General features: G+C 46.6%; 1 protein-coding gene across 2 annotated transcripts in view; it reads right to left on the reverse strand.

Annotated features, from left to right (window-relative positions):
- LOC115094165 (complement factor B-like) overlaps window positions 1–14096 on the reverse strand; it is a 131389-nt gene that overhangs the window by 60712 nt on the left and 56581 nt on the right. For both annotated transcript variants that reach the window (XM_029606933.1, XM_029606932.1), the window contains exon 10: window positions 11098–11235. In XM_029606933.1, coding sequence (XP_029462793.1) covers window positions 11098–11235 — 138 coding nt within the window. The remainder of the gene's footprint in view (window positions 1–11097; window positions 11236–14096) is intronic.

Genomic DNA, 14096 nt, shown 5'->3' on the forward strand with positions numbered 1-14096 from the left:
CTTCTCTGCTCCCACTCTTGTGAAGCGGGACCACCACCACTCTTCTCCAGTCACTAGGCACTACACCCTTTTCCAAAGATCTATTGAACAGGTCACACAGTGGACCCGCCAGCACATCTCTGAGTTCCCTCAGTATCATGGGATGTAACTCATCAGGCCCCATGGCTTTGTCCACTTTCAGTTTTCTTAGCTCTTCCCATACATTATCTTCCATAAATGGAGTTTCGTCTACTCCATCCCTGTCTACAGTCTTGATAACAAGTGACGGACCTTCTCCAGGGTCTTCTTTTGTGAACACTGAACTGAAGTATTTGTTTAATATTTCTGCTAATTCATCATCTCTCTCCACCCACTGATCCTTATCCCCTTTCAATTTCACTATACCACTATGTACCTTTCTCCTTTCTCCTATATATCTGAAAAATGTTTTGTCACCTCGCTTTATCTCCTTGGCAATCCTTTCCTCTGCCTGACTTTTTGCTTTCTTGCTTTCTTTTTTTTTTATCTCCCTCAGTTTCACCAGATAATCCTCCCTGTGTTCCACTTTTTGGGATTCTTTATATTTCTTAAAAGCTGCTTTTTTTGCTTTTATTACATCAGCCACCTCCTTTGTGAACCAGATTGGATTTACAAAGTATATGATCTTACTAAAATTACAGCATCTAAGAATAAATCTATGCGCAAATTTGAAAAGGTCTGGTCCCCCTATGTGGTTTGTAAGCAATCTACATTAAGCATTCTCTGACTAATTTTCTTTTATGTTAACCTTCTTAAAAGGTTTTTTGGTGTTTTGCATTGCTATCTTTCCCTTTCTAATGGCGATTTTTGTACTGCTATAGGTGGGTGGGTAGGGTGGTGCTTGGGCATGTTTTGCGTCATATCGATGTTATTTGTACTTTGTATTTTCAATCCGTTTGAGGTTCTATATATATATATCTGCAGAAGGGTACTTTGTCATCTTTATTTCTCTATCTTGTTTTCATTTTCTTTGATGTATTTTGTGCAGACATTTAGCTCTTGTTTTTGTTTTATATTTATTGTATCCTGGAATATGGTTTTATGTATGGATGAATCTCAATAAAAAAATTTCAAATTAAAAAAAAGAAAATTATCCAGCCAAGTGTAGTCCCCCTACCCTTCTGTGATTTTGCAAACAAGGCTGCACCATTATCACATTATGGATAATTATGGAGAATAAATGAGCTATAGCAAAACATGCACACCAGTCATGGAATTCGTTGAAATAATCTACTAGGACTGTGTTAAAAATATCTGCTTCCTCTCTACAGTGCTGCAACCTGATTGGCTCTCTCTCATCTGCGACGGGATCCCAGATTGGCTCTACATCTTGGAGCGTGTTAGGGGAGATATTTTGGGTGGTAATAATTAGGAAGAATAAATTATAGAGACAATAACAGTGAACCGCCACTAGATGGCCTAGTACATGGCATCACAGCTTCTTGTTCAGTGTTGAATGGGATGTTTCTAGATGGATCTATTATTGGGGCTTAACGATAGAGCTTCCTTTAAGAGTGTCAAAAGATTATCCTCTTTGGAGCATCACCTTGAGACTATAAAAGCTGGTTCAGTGTTTGATGGGAGGGAGGTTTTTTTTTTGGTTTTTTTTTTGAGAGGGAGCTGCCAGCATGGCTGGTGAGTCCGGGGACCCCTCCTTTCCCCCTCAAAGGGAAATGCCTGAGACTGAAGAAGAGTTTCTTTCATGAGGAACCACCAGGGATCCCAGCCTGGGTCTGTCCTTGAGAAGAGTGGGGAATATTGCTCCACAGTCGGAGAAGGAGGGACAGGAAAGAAATGAAGTGTGCTGAGAGTGCCATACTCAAAGAGGGTTTCTTCAAAACTTAAAGTCTTAAAAAACCTGAAACCTCTCCTTCACGCTAGTGACTTCCGCACTGTCGTCCAGGCTACACTGGCATCCAAGATGGATTACTGTAACTCCCTCTTTCTTGGCCTACCCTACTCCTCCTTAAAGCCCCTCCAAATGCTACAGAACACTGTAGCCAGAACCCTCTCCAACGCTCACAAATACGACCATATTTCCCCTATACTGAAGGACCTACACTGGCTCCCTATTCCCTCCCGCATCCTCTTTAAATCCCTGACCATTATACATAAAGCCTTATATTCCCATCACTCCAACTGGCTGGCAGATCCCCTCCAATTTACCTGCTCAAATCGACCGACAAGGACCACCAACAAAGGGTCCCTCCATGTGCCATCCCTAAAGAAAGCACACCTCACAGCTACAAGGGATCGGGCGCTCTCCATTGCTGGACCTATGCACTGGAACTCAGTCCCAACCCACTTCAGACTTGAACCTTGCATCACCAAATTCAGAGCCCAGCTCAAAACTTGGCTATTCAAACAAGCCTTTCCCCAACACCCTTGATGAATATTGAATTGTGATGGATCATGACCTGAATTTGACTATGACCTTGTTCTTATGACATTATAGTTCACTTGTTGTTTGTTCCTATGCTTCTCTGCTCTCCTTATGGTTTTTTGTACCCCTTACCCTTCCCCTGTTACTTGTAATTTCTGTTGCTTTTGTTCCATGTAAACCGAGGTGATGTTTCGACTAACATCGGTATAGAAGACTTTTAATTAATTAATTAATTAATTAAATAATTAAATAAATAAATAAATAAATAATCGATCTCTGAACCACAGTTCCTGGGCTTGGAAAGCTTGTGCAATCCTTTGCTACCCTCTGTTGCCATGTAAATAGTTGCTATTTGCTCTCCCCAGAATAAAAGTTTGATTGTTTAGCGGTGCTGCTGGTGTGATCGATCAGAAAATATTGTTTAACACTGATTTTTCAATTATCTTAGAATTTAAGATAAGGATGAGAGAGAGCACATATTAATTGTATTTTTTGAGTAAATGTTGGGCAGTGATTGAGTATGTGAGATCTTACAAGTATGTGCATGTTCTGCCTCCACAGCATATTTAAATGTATATGTATATATGTTTCCTTATTACATTGCCTCCTGGATCAACTTTGACATTGTTTAGCTTAGAGTCTCTGCACGCATAATTCTCCCTTTCCTCGTTGATTATTGTTTAAATGTTGCTGAGCTTCTGGTTGGATCTGTTCCTGTTTGCTCCCCCTCTGTCTGTGTTCTCTTGCTTCTCCTCTTGGTCTTTTTCCCCTTGGAATCTGTAGGAAACCTTACTTCCTGCGGAAAGTACAGTTTGGAATGAGAAATTTCTACTTACCTGATAATTTCCTTTTCTTTAGGACAGTTAGATGAATCCAGAACAAGTGGGTTATGCACCTCTACCAGCAGATGGAGACGGAACAAACTAACACCACAGTACATAAACCCCTGCAGTGACATCAGCCTGCCAGTATTTTCTTCAAAAGACAACTGTGGACAGAGTAGCAAAAACTTGATTAACACCTGATAACCATTCCAGTACCATTTAAATAAAAAAATAAAATACTCAGTCAACAGGAAACACTGAGCTCAGACAAAGAATGTATTAACACTAGTCTAGGAACTGGATTAATACTTATCAGTAACCCCTGGACTATGTAGCCACGCAGGAGGACCATAGCACAATCATTCGGCAGCCAAGGGCAGGAAGCTGGATTCATCTGTCTATCCTAAAGTAAAGGAAATTATCAGGTAAGTAGAAATTTCTCATTTCTTGGTGTCTAGATAGATGAATCCAGAACCAGTGGGATGTACCCAAGCTACTCCCGAATAGGGCGGTAGGCTGCCTGTCGTCTAGTCAAAACTGCATATGCAAAGGCTGTGTGTCTTGGGCCTGCACATCCAGACGATAATACCTGGAAAAGGTGTGTAAGGAGGACCACATCGCAGTTCAGCAAATGTCGACGAGAGATAACAATCTAACCTCTGCTCATGACACTACTTGAGCCCTAGTGGAATAAGCCTTAACCTGACTAGGCAACGGCTGCTCAGTATCCACATACGCGGCCGTAACTGCCTCCTTAATCCAGCAAACTACTGTAGTCCGCGAAGCCGGCTCACCCTGTTTACCTCCACCGTGGAGGACAAACAGACGATCCATCTTCCTCATGATATGTCTCTTAACTCCAAGAATCGCAACAGGTGATATTCCTCTGCATCTCTCTCTCTATCCAGAGATGGCAGGGAAATGGATTGATTCAAGTGAAAATCTGAGACCACTTTTGGCAAAAAGGAAAGAACATTATGCAGCTGTATCATCCTGGAGTCACTCGAAGGAATGGATCCTGGGAAGACAAGGCCTGCAGCTCGGATATTCTACATGCAGAACAAATCGCCACAACAAAAACTGTTTTCAAGTTCAGTAACTGCAAAGAAAGGTTACGCATCAGTCAAAACGTAGGGCCCGCTAAGAAATCCAAAACCAGACTGAGACTCCACAAGGGCACCGGTAACCGCAAAGGAGAAGATGTCTCACTTCTTTCAAGAGTCAGGCCACATCTGGTTGAGCCGACAAGGGTCTACTATTCACATGACCCCTTAAACAGGCAAAAGCCGCCACCTGTACCTTTAAGGAATTAAGGGCCAATCCTTTATTCAAACCATCCTGCAAAAATTCCAAAATGAGTGGGATCTGAACTGAATGAGGAAGAACCCCTCGATCTTCACACCAAGCCTCAAACACTCACCAAACCTGCACATAGGCTAAGGAAGTGGAGAACTTTCTAGCTCATAGCAAGGTGGCAATCACCTCAGTAGAATATCCATGCTTCAGCAAGCGAGCCCTCTCAAGGGCCATACCGTAAGTTGAAACTTTGTGAAGAACAGGCTCCTGCCACAACAGACCCCTGTGCTCTGGAAACCGGAAGGGGGAATCTACCAGGAGCCTTCACAGATCTGCATGCCATGGTCTCCTGGACCAGTCTGGTGCCACTAGAAGCATCATCCCTCTGTGACACTTGACCCTCCAAACCATTCTGCCCAACATGGGCCACAGGGGAAAGGCACAGAGCAGCTTGTCCTCCAGCCATTCCTGCATGAGAGCATCGATACCCAATAACTTTGGATCTCTCCTGTGACTGAAGAATCGAGGAACCTTCACATTGCGAAAAGTCACCAGCAGGTCCAGAAACAGCAGACCCCAGCGATCCGCTATTAGCTGAAAACACCTTGTCTGACAATTGCCATTTTCCTGGGACCAGTTTCTGCCTGCTGAGAAAATCTGTGCTTACATTGCCCTTTTCCTGCAATGTGCGAAGCTGAGATCTCCTGAAGATGCACTTCCACTCATTCCATAAGTTGGTCTATTTCCTGCGACACTTGTTGGCTCTTGGTTCCTCCCTGCCAATTGATGTAGACCACTGTCATTGCATTGTCTGACATTATCCGGACCGTTCGACCCTGCAACCTGTTGCAAAACTGTAAGCATGCCAACCGGACCACCTGGGCTTCCAGCCGATTTATGTTCTAGAGAGCCTCTTCTGCATTCCAGCGCCCTTGCACTGTCAGCTCCTGACAGTGAGCTCCCCAGCCTTGAAGGCTTGCATCTGTCATGAGCACTAGCTAGTCTGGTGAACGTAGGGAAACCCCCTTCCTTAGATGATCCGCTTTTAACCATCACTGCAGTTGAGTACAAATTTCCACTGGCAAGTGGAGCCAAATTGAATAGCCTCAAATGGGCTCCAATGAGGCCATTTGAGGCTATTCAATTTGGATCCACTTGCGATGGCACATATGCGCAGAAGAGGACGCATATGTACCCTCGCCCATGACACTACCTCCAGGTTCGCCGCCATCAATCCAAGCACCTGCAGATAGGACCATACTGTCAGGCATATTGTGTTCATCAATAGATACACCTGCGCCATCAGCTTCTGAATATGGCCCTCTGGCAGGAACACCCTGCCCTGTTCTGTGTCAAACTGAACACCAAGATACTCTAGCAACTGAGATGGTCAGAGATTGCTCTTGGTGAGGTTCATGACTCAACCTAACACCTGAAACAAGGAGTTCACCTTGCACGAGACCCGAAGGCTCTCTTCCAGACTCTTGGCCCGACTCAGCTAGTCGTCCAAGTACATATGAACCAGGATTCCATCCTTTCTCAACTACGCCGCCACCACTACCATGACCTCGTAAAAAGTTCTGGGCACAGTGGCCAAACCAAAAGGAAGCACTCGAAATTGATTATGACGCCCCAAAATGGTGAAACGCAGAAATCATTGATGCCCTAGTCAGATGGGAATATGCGGGTATGCCTCGGACAAATCCAGAGATGTTAGGAACTCTTCTGACTAGACTGCCATTATCACTGAGAGCAAGGTTTCCATATAAAAATGAGTCACACGTAAATGATGGTCGACTCCTTTGAGATCGAGGATGGGATGAAATGAGGCCTTCTTCTTGGGCACAACGAAATAAATGGAATATCAGCCTATATTTTCTTGAGACATGGAAACTGGAACCATAGCCCGCAGGCTGCGAAGAGTTGCAGGTAGACACCATGAACATATCCTGAGGAACACTGCAAAACTCCAGCACATAGCCATCTCGTGTCACCTCCAGAACCCACTGGTCTGTAGTGATCTCGACCCACCTCGATAAAAAACAGAGAGGCGACCTCTTATCTCCTGTTCCTGGAGGTGGGTCAGCACATCTTCATTGGGAGGCTTGGGGCGCTCCACTACCTGAACCTGTGCCCCGTCTGGGCTGCCTGGGATGAAAGGACTGAGATCTATCCAAAGGTCAAGTCCTCTGAAAGGCCGCTCCTCTGAGGGCCGAAACATCGGAACCCCCTAATATGACCTCTTGGGCTGAAGGAATGCGGTGCTTGTTTCTTATCCTCTGGTAATCAAGGAACCGGGAACTCACCCCACTTATTGGTCATTTTCTCCAGCTCACTCCCAAACAAAAGTGAGCCTTTAAAGGGCAACTTTGTAAGGTTAGACTTTGAGGTTGAATCAGCCAACTAATTTCTCAACCGTAGCTGACCCCAAGCCACAACTACCAAAGCCACCCCTCTGGCCGAAGTGCAGACTGAATTGCAGCCCACATCTGCCAAAAAGGTGGCTGCTGGTTCCATTACTGCCCTGGAATTCACACCAGACTCATCAACCTCCTGAGAGAGCAGCAAACAAAAGCAAGCCACCAGGGAACAACAGGAAGCTATCTGCAACGTCATTGCCACTGCCTCAAAGTCCTGCTTTAGGATAGCCTCAATTCTTCTATCCTGTGCATCCTTCAAAGCTGCTCCCCCTTCAACGGGAATAGTCACCCGCTCAGTAACAGCACAGCATCCACCTTTGGAAAACGCAATCGCTCTCTCGCAACCAGATCCAGGGGGGGTGCCCCATTCAAGATCAATTAATGAATAGGAAATAAACACGAGGCTTTAGGCAAGGAAACTAGAATAGGATTTTTCTTTGGCTCAGACATGGATTCAGCCCCAGGTACTCCCAGCATCTTCAGTGTCTGGTAAATGAGATCTGGTAACCCATCTCTATGAAAGAATCACGACACAGTTCTGTAAGATTCCAATTCCAGAGGAATCTCCCATCCTCCAGGGAGTGAGGATCGGTCTCATCATCTGTGCCATCTGGATCCCTATTGGGAAAACCAGCTCCAGGCTTACTCTGATGCTTACCTGCAGCAGCAGGCAAGTGGGATTTCACTGTCTGTGACTGGATACGGTTGGCCAGGTCTAAAATTATCTGGCTAATTTCGACAGATATAACTAATAATCAGCTAAATTAGCCATATTACTTAGACCCACCTTGGATAAAATCTAGCTGGACAAGTGAGCCCAATATTCCAAAAATTGCTGTACTGCTGGATAACGTGCAAGTTATTTGGCTAAATAGCTTTGAATATTGACCCCTGAAGTGCTTAATAATTAATTTCAAATGCTGCATTTGCTTGCGCTGTGAAACCCAAAATGTGCATCCTCCAAGATATTGGTTTTATGTGCTCCCTCTCATTCTAGTTCTGCAGAACAGTCAGTGCACCACATCAGGTTTTGTTTTCAGGTCAAACCCTCATTCTGTAACGATAATCTGAATTCCTTTTTACAGGTTCTACAGAGATTTTCAAATAATGATTTGTCTTCTGCTTCAGGAAAAAATAAAAACACTCATTCCAGGTTTTGGTTCAAGATCAGGTTTGATTCCCTGTCATAAAGTAAGAACATAAGAAGAGCCAAGCTGGCTTGGATCAATGGTCCCTCTAGCCTAGCAACCCGTCTCCAGTAGTGGCCCTAGAGCAACTGCTAACACTCATCAGGCCTACAGCAGAGCAAATCTATGGGCTCCCTGGAGACCTGTAGTATGTAGTGACCTAGCTCCTCCATCTAATTTCTAAACCTGTCATCTATGTCCTTGTCCTCTAGACCTTTCTCGTACCCTGTTGTGCTGATTGCTCGACCACATCCCAAAGCAGCAGATTCCACAATTAAAACTACCCGCTGACTAAAGAAATATTTTCTTGCATTTGTCTTGAAACTGCTAACATTCAGTTTCATTGCATGCCCCCTGGTCCTGATATTTTGCGACAGGGTAAAACAACCACTAGCCTTGTGATTTGTTCTTTTCTGTAGTCTGCACTTTTCAGGAGGAAGGTGATGCGAGTGAGCATGAAACGGGGAGACCAGTGAACATTTTTGGTGCATTTTAGAAGTGCATTGAGAGCATCAGGACATGGTGACTTGGGGAGCAATTTATTTACTTATTTTATTTTATTTCTTTAAAACTGGTATTCCAATTAACCTGAAACAACCATCCTAAACAGATTCCAATAAAACATGTTCATTATAACAATCAGAATTCTTATAAACAGAACAATAACAGCAATGGGAGAGTTATGAAGAGAATGTTGTGGGGCTGGCGCAGCAGAAGAGCCTGGAAGGGAGGGTGCAGTGGAAGAGCACTGAACGCAGAGGGCAGAGGGATAGAAGAGCAGCAGAATACTGGTTGGGCCTATAAGTACTTACAGGGCCAGCGCAACGCACTGAGCAAGCCGTGCATGCCATGCACGTGTATAGGGCGGCGGCTTCAAGGAGGTGGCAGCCTGGGTCCACCAGTGACAGAGATGGAATGGAGGCTGCGAGGTCGCCTGGAGGACTCCACCCCACGGGCAGCCGAAGTGAAAAATAAAAGGCCATGCTAGGCAGGCTTGCCAATCCCTGCCTGATCTGATGGAGGGGTAAAAAAAAGCACATCCTCTGCGCGAGCCGGCAGTGTGAGCTGGCAGCAGGAGCAGCGGCAGCGTTTGGGTGGCATTGTCTCCTGCTGTGCTACCCAAACGCTGCTGCTGCTCCCGGCTCATGCTGGATAAAGGAGAAGCCCGACTCTAGTAGACTGTGTAGGGGAGTCCCTGTACTTGGAGTGGAAGGAAAAAAAGCCTGGGAGTGACTGGGTGGGAGGGTGTGGGAGGAGCATAGGGAGGGGGGAAGAGGAAGGTGATGAAAGCATAGGAAGGGGAAGAAAGAGCAAGAGATGGAGGGAAGGAGGGTGAGGGGGAAAAGGGAGAGGAAGCTGAGGTAATGAGGAAATAAGGTGAGAAAGGGGAATCATCAGATAGTAGGGGTGAAAGGGAGGGGAGTCTCTGGAAGGATGAGGTGGGGGAGGAGCTGAGGTAGTGTGAGAAGGGGAGGAAAGGGAGCCTCTGGAGGGAGAAAGGGGATGGGGGAAGGAGGAGGAGCTGGGATGGTGGGGGAAGGAGCTAAGGTAGTGAGGCCACGGTCTACCTGATCTGTCTGCCGATGGCTTAAGTAGAGAAGAGACTTTGGGCTGCTGGGCAGACTGCATCCCACCAGCATCTCAAGTGGAGTGGAGGCCACCTTGTGATCCTGACCTGACAGAGGCCAAAGTGAAGAGACGGGCCCAGAGCTCCCAGGGAAACAATTGAAAGAAAAGAAAAGGTGAAGGCCATGTGTGCGACAGCATATGTGTGTGAGTGCGCGCACATGCGTGTGGGAGAGAGAGGGAGTATGTGCATCTGAGAGAGGAAGCATGAGTATGTGTTGGAGAGAATGTGTGCAAATGTGAGAGAGAGAAGGGAGAGGGTTTATGTGCCCTCCCTCCACCACCAATTCCCAGGTATGGAGAGTGGGATTTTTTTTTTAAATCCGTTTTGGTTGTTGGGTGTTTGATGTGTCTGCTGTTTTGAGGTGTTTTGCTGGTGTTTGGCATATTAAAAAAGACAATTTGAATGAGTTTTGAAATATTGGATGTTTATTCTTCAGCTGTCTTGAAATATTTATTTTTGTTACTGTTATGGTTTTACCTTTATGATTGATGTTTTATATTTCTTGATTTTGTTGTTTGATGTTTTGCAGGGAATGATGTTTCTGTTTTTGGACTGTTGTGCTGTGGACTGGGTCTGGGTCTGGGTTATTGCGATGTCCAGTTCATTTTTTTCTCTGCACATTTCTGTTTCTACTTTGTGGTCTCTTTGTTCTGTATATGGTGGGGGGTCTGTCAGTATTTTGCATGTGTGGCAGAGGTGAAGTGTTCAGTTGGTGTGTGGCTTCCGTGTGGGGTTGTGTGGTAGCCTGGCTTGTTCCATTTTCCTGGGAGGAGGTGTATTGGTATTTTGGGAGCTGGTGTTGTATTTGCAGTGTTACTTTTTCCTAGGTGGGATTGTTGTTGTTTGAGGGCTGGCATTTGGTGCTGTTTTGGCATGGGAGGTTTGCTGGGTTGTAGTTGTTTGCTCATGGTTTTCTGGGGGTCGGGTCCACATTCAACATGCGTTGCAGTGGGCCTGGTGGAGTGTGGGTGTTTTTGCAGGGTTTGGCACCACAGCAGTGCATGTGAATGGAGTGTACGGGTTGTTGTGGGGATATTTTCGCCTCAGAAGACTATACTCTGAATGTTATTTAAATGCAAAATCTGCTATTGTAGATGCGTAATTTGTAACTGTGTGTTTGTAGAGGGCTGGAGTGGGGGGGGGGGGGGGGGGGAGGGGGGTGCTAGGGCATCTAGTGCTCTTGCATTGGCCATGGGGCCCGGTTGGGGAGGAATGTCAGATTTTAGGTTTTGGATTGCTAGAGGGAGATGAGTGAGTCACGGGGAGAGGGGGTGGGGGCAGCACGCTGCTTGTTCGCATGGGGCAGCAGCAAAAGCTAGCACCGGCCCTGGGTACTTACTCTGATTCTGCATTTCCATAGTCACCGTCTCCAAGTCGTCATAGCTGCGGATGTAGAAAGCCCTTTGCTCTTCTCTGTTTGAGGCTATCCCCTCGAGCTCTTCCTTGTGGGCATCTCCAATACCAAGGATAAAAATATCTGTCATCGGAACAGGGTAAAACGTTACCACATGCAGACTGCACAAAGGTTTCCCACTGAATGAGTGGGAAAGCATTTTATGAAACTGCCCTCATTCACGATCAGTTAGAATTCTAGCAAACCCTTTCCCACCCTTCTCCCTCTCTGTATGCCGCCCACTGCCTTTTCTCAGGTCTTTATCTGCCCCTCTATTTCTCCCCCAGTCCTCCATTTCCTTCCCCTTCCATCCTCCCATTTCTGGCTCTCATTCCCCCATCAACCCATGTCCCCCTCTCTCTGAATCCAGCAGATGGAAGGGAAAGAGGCTGTGGCGGACAGAGCAATAGCAGGCTGGCTCCTCAGGGATGCAGGGAGTCCCCGCGTCCATGGGCTGCTGCTTCTTCCCTTCCCCCTCGCGTCCACTTCCTTTCTAAAACAGGAAGAATGTGGGGGGGATGGGAGTCAGAACGGGCCGAGGAGCCCAAGAGTGCATTCGTGCTGTGTCCTTATGCTGGCAGCTGGCTTGCTACAGCCCAGGGTGGGAAACAGAGATGCAGAGTGCAAGTCAGCTGGTATTTCTCTTCAGTGGCAGCCGGGATAGGCTCTCTTGGGCCATCTTCACTCCTCGATCTTCATCTCTAGCTGGAGTCAGATGGGGGCAAAGAGAAATGCCCATGCAACGCACCAGTGTATTGTGCTCCTTTCCAAGCTCTTTCCAGAACCACGTGGGCCAATTCTGTAACGTGTGCTTGGCCGTGCGTGCTGTTTAACACGCGTTTGGCTGTGTGCTTTTGTCGCGTCTATTATCCCTTATACCGTAAGGGGTTTAACGAACTATTAGCGCTCATCACATGCAAATGCATGTTGATGAGGCTATTAATTAGTCTCTGGGGATACTGAAAGTAAAATGTGTGGCCAATCCACACATTTTATGTTCATAAATTAACGCCTGCCCAAGGGCAGGCGTTAATTTATGAGCAGCCCAAAAAAAAAAGTATACAGAAAGCAGAAAATACAGATTTTCTGTACACCCTCCGACTTAATATCCTAGTGATATTAAGTTGGAGGAACTAAAAATGTTAAAAAATAAAAATAAAAAAATGTGCCGGCCGGTCCAGTTAGGAGAAGGGACGCTTAATTTTAACGGCGTCCATTTTCCTAACTCATGGCTGTCAGCGGGTTCGGAAAACCGACGTTCGTAAAATTGAGCATCAGTTTCCTGAACCCACTGACAGAGCCACCTCTCCTGGGCCAAGGAGAGGTCAGGGGGGCATAATCGTCCCTAGCGCCTCCTTTTAGCGCAATCCCTCATTTAAATATAGGATCGTACACCCAGGACAGATGGCTGGGCATGCGTTGGGAGAGCGGGCACTCAACATGGAGTTTCCATTCTCCTGATATCCTTTCTGAATTTGCCTGCTAGAAAGTTAGGATTGGAAGTGACTTCAAGAGGTCATCCAGTCACAGCTTCCAAATCCTCGGGCTGGCTCTTCACCTCCTGGGTCCTGCTTCTCAGGTCTCCCTTGGAACACCGCAGCAACCTGTGAGTTCCTTGACTGGCCTCCCCCGCTCCTCGGGGTTGCACCTGTATTCTCGCCAAGACTGTCTGCGCTCACCTGCTCCTCGGGCCGCGCTTCTATTCAAGAGACTACCTAGAGCCGCCCCGCTCCACGGGGGCTGGACTCCAGCTTATTCTTCGTCTGTCAGCTGTCCCGCTCCTCGGGTCAGCTCCTCTGCTACACTGCTGGCATTCCTCCACTCTCCGGGTTCCTGCCTACGTCAGCAGCTGGGTTCGGGACCGGGCTCTCCTACCCCGTGGGTGGCCTGCACCTCCTATCTAAGTCCACCACGCTGCAGCTCCGCCCCTTCAGGGCTGTCCTCCCGGAGAACCTTCTACTCGACTATTCCTGCGCCTACCTCTCTGCGGTTCGCCTGGCACCTCTCTCTTCAGGGACTCACTCCAAGAACCACCTACAGCCTGCCACCCTGCAGGGGTTACCTCCTGGTCCCTGGGGGCCTCTCCACCACTGTGCCTAGAGCTCCCCGCTGTGCCGGTACCTTGCCTCCTGACGGTGTGGACCTGTGGGGCTCCTCCCCACAGGCTGTAACAACTCACACCTCGGGCCAAGGGGCCACTAAACCCACAAACCATAACACAGGGAAGAGACTTTGCTGAAAAGGGGAAAGGTTTGTGTAGGAGGGCAGGGCATCTCTGTGCAATACTTCATTATAATTGTTTTTTCATAAATGTCTTTGAGTTTTAATAGAGTTCAGATCAAAGTATACAATAACCAAGAACAATAATGTACCAGCCTTAACTCCCCTAACTGCCCCCTCCTACCACTGACCCCGCCCACCTATCCCCTGGATAGAGATCTTCCAAGAGAGCAACAGATTATAATTTTTTTTTACTTTTTTTTTTTTTTCAATTCAGCCGCCTCAGCAGGCAGTGGAGGATGGATGGATGTCTACCCAGACCCCCAGAAGGGGATTTTACACAGTGGGGAGAGAGGTGAGTTATTTATTATATATTGATTGATTTTTATATACCGACATTCGGTCGAGCCATCATAACGGATTACAAATGTCACAGTACAGTTAGGGCTGCCTGATGCATTAACATCCTGATGGTCCCATGGAAAGATAGCTACATCTCCTGGGTTGCAGCTACCTTTCTGAAAAATAACAAGGCTTCGGCCAACCGTGCTATTTAATTTACAAAGGATTACCTATGTATCAGCTGCTTGGCATGCATTTTAAAATTTCATGCATGCAAATGAATGCAAAACAGCTCGTCTAAATAGTGGATTTTTTTTAGGCCAAATATTGCCCGATATCAGAAATATCATGCGCTATCGCAAATATTGCATGATATTTATTTA

The sequence above is a fragment of the Rhinatrema bivittatum genome, chromosome 6 (assembly GCF_901001135.1).
Source record: "Rhinatrema bivittatum chromosome 6, aRhiBiv1.1, whole genome shotgun sequence".
In the NCBI taxonomy this organism is placed as follows: Eukaryota; Metazoa; Chordata; class Amphibia; order Gymnophiona; family Rhinatrematidae; genus Rhinatrema; species Rhinatrema bivittatum.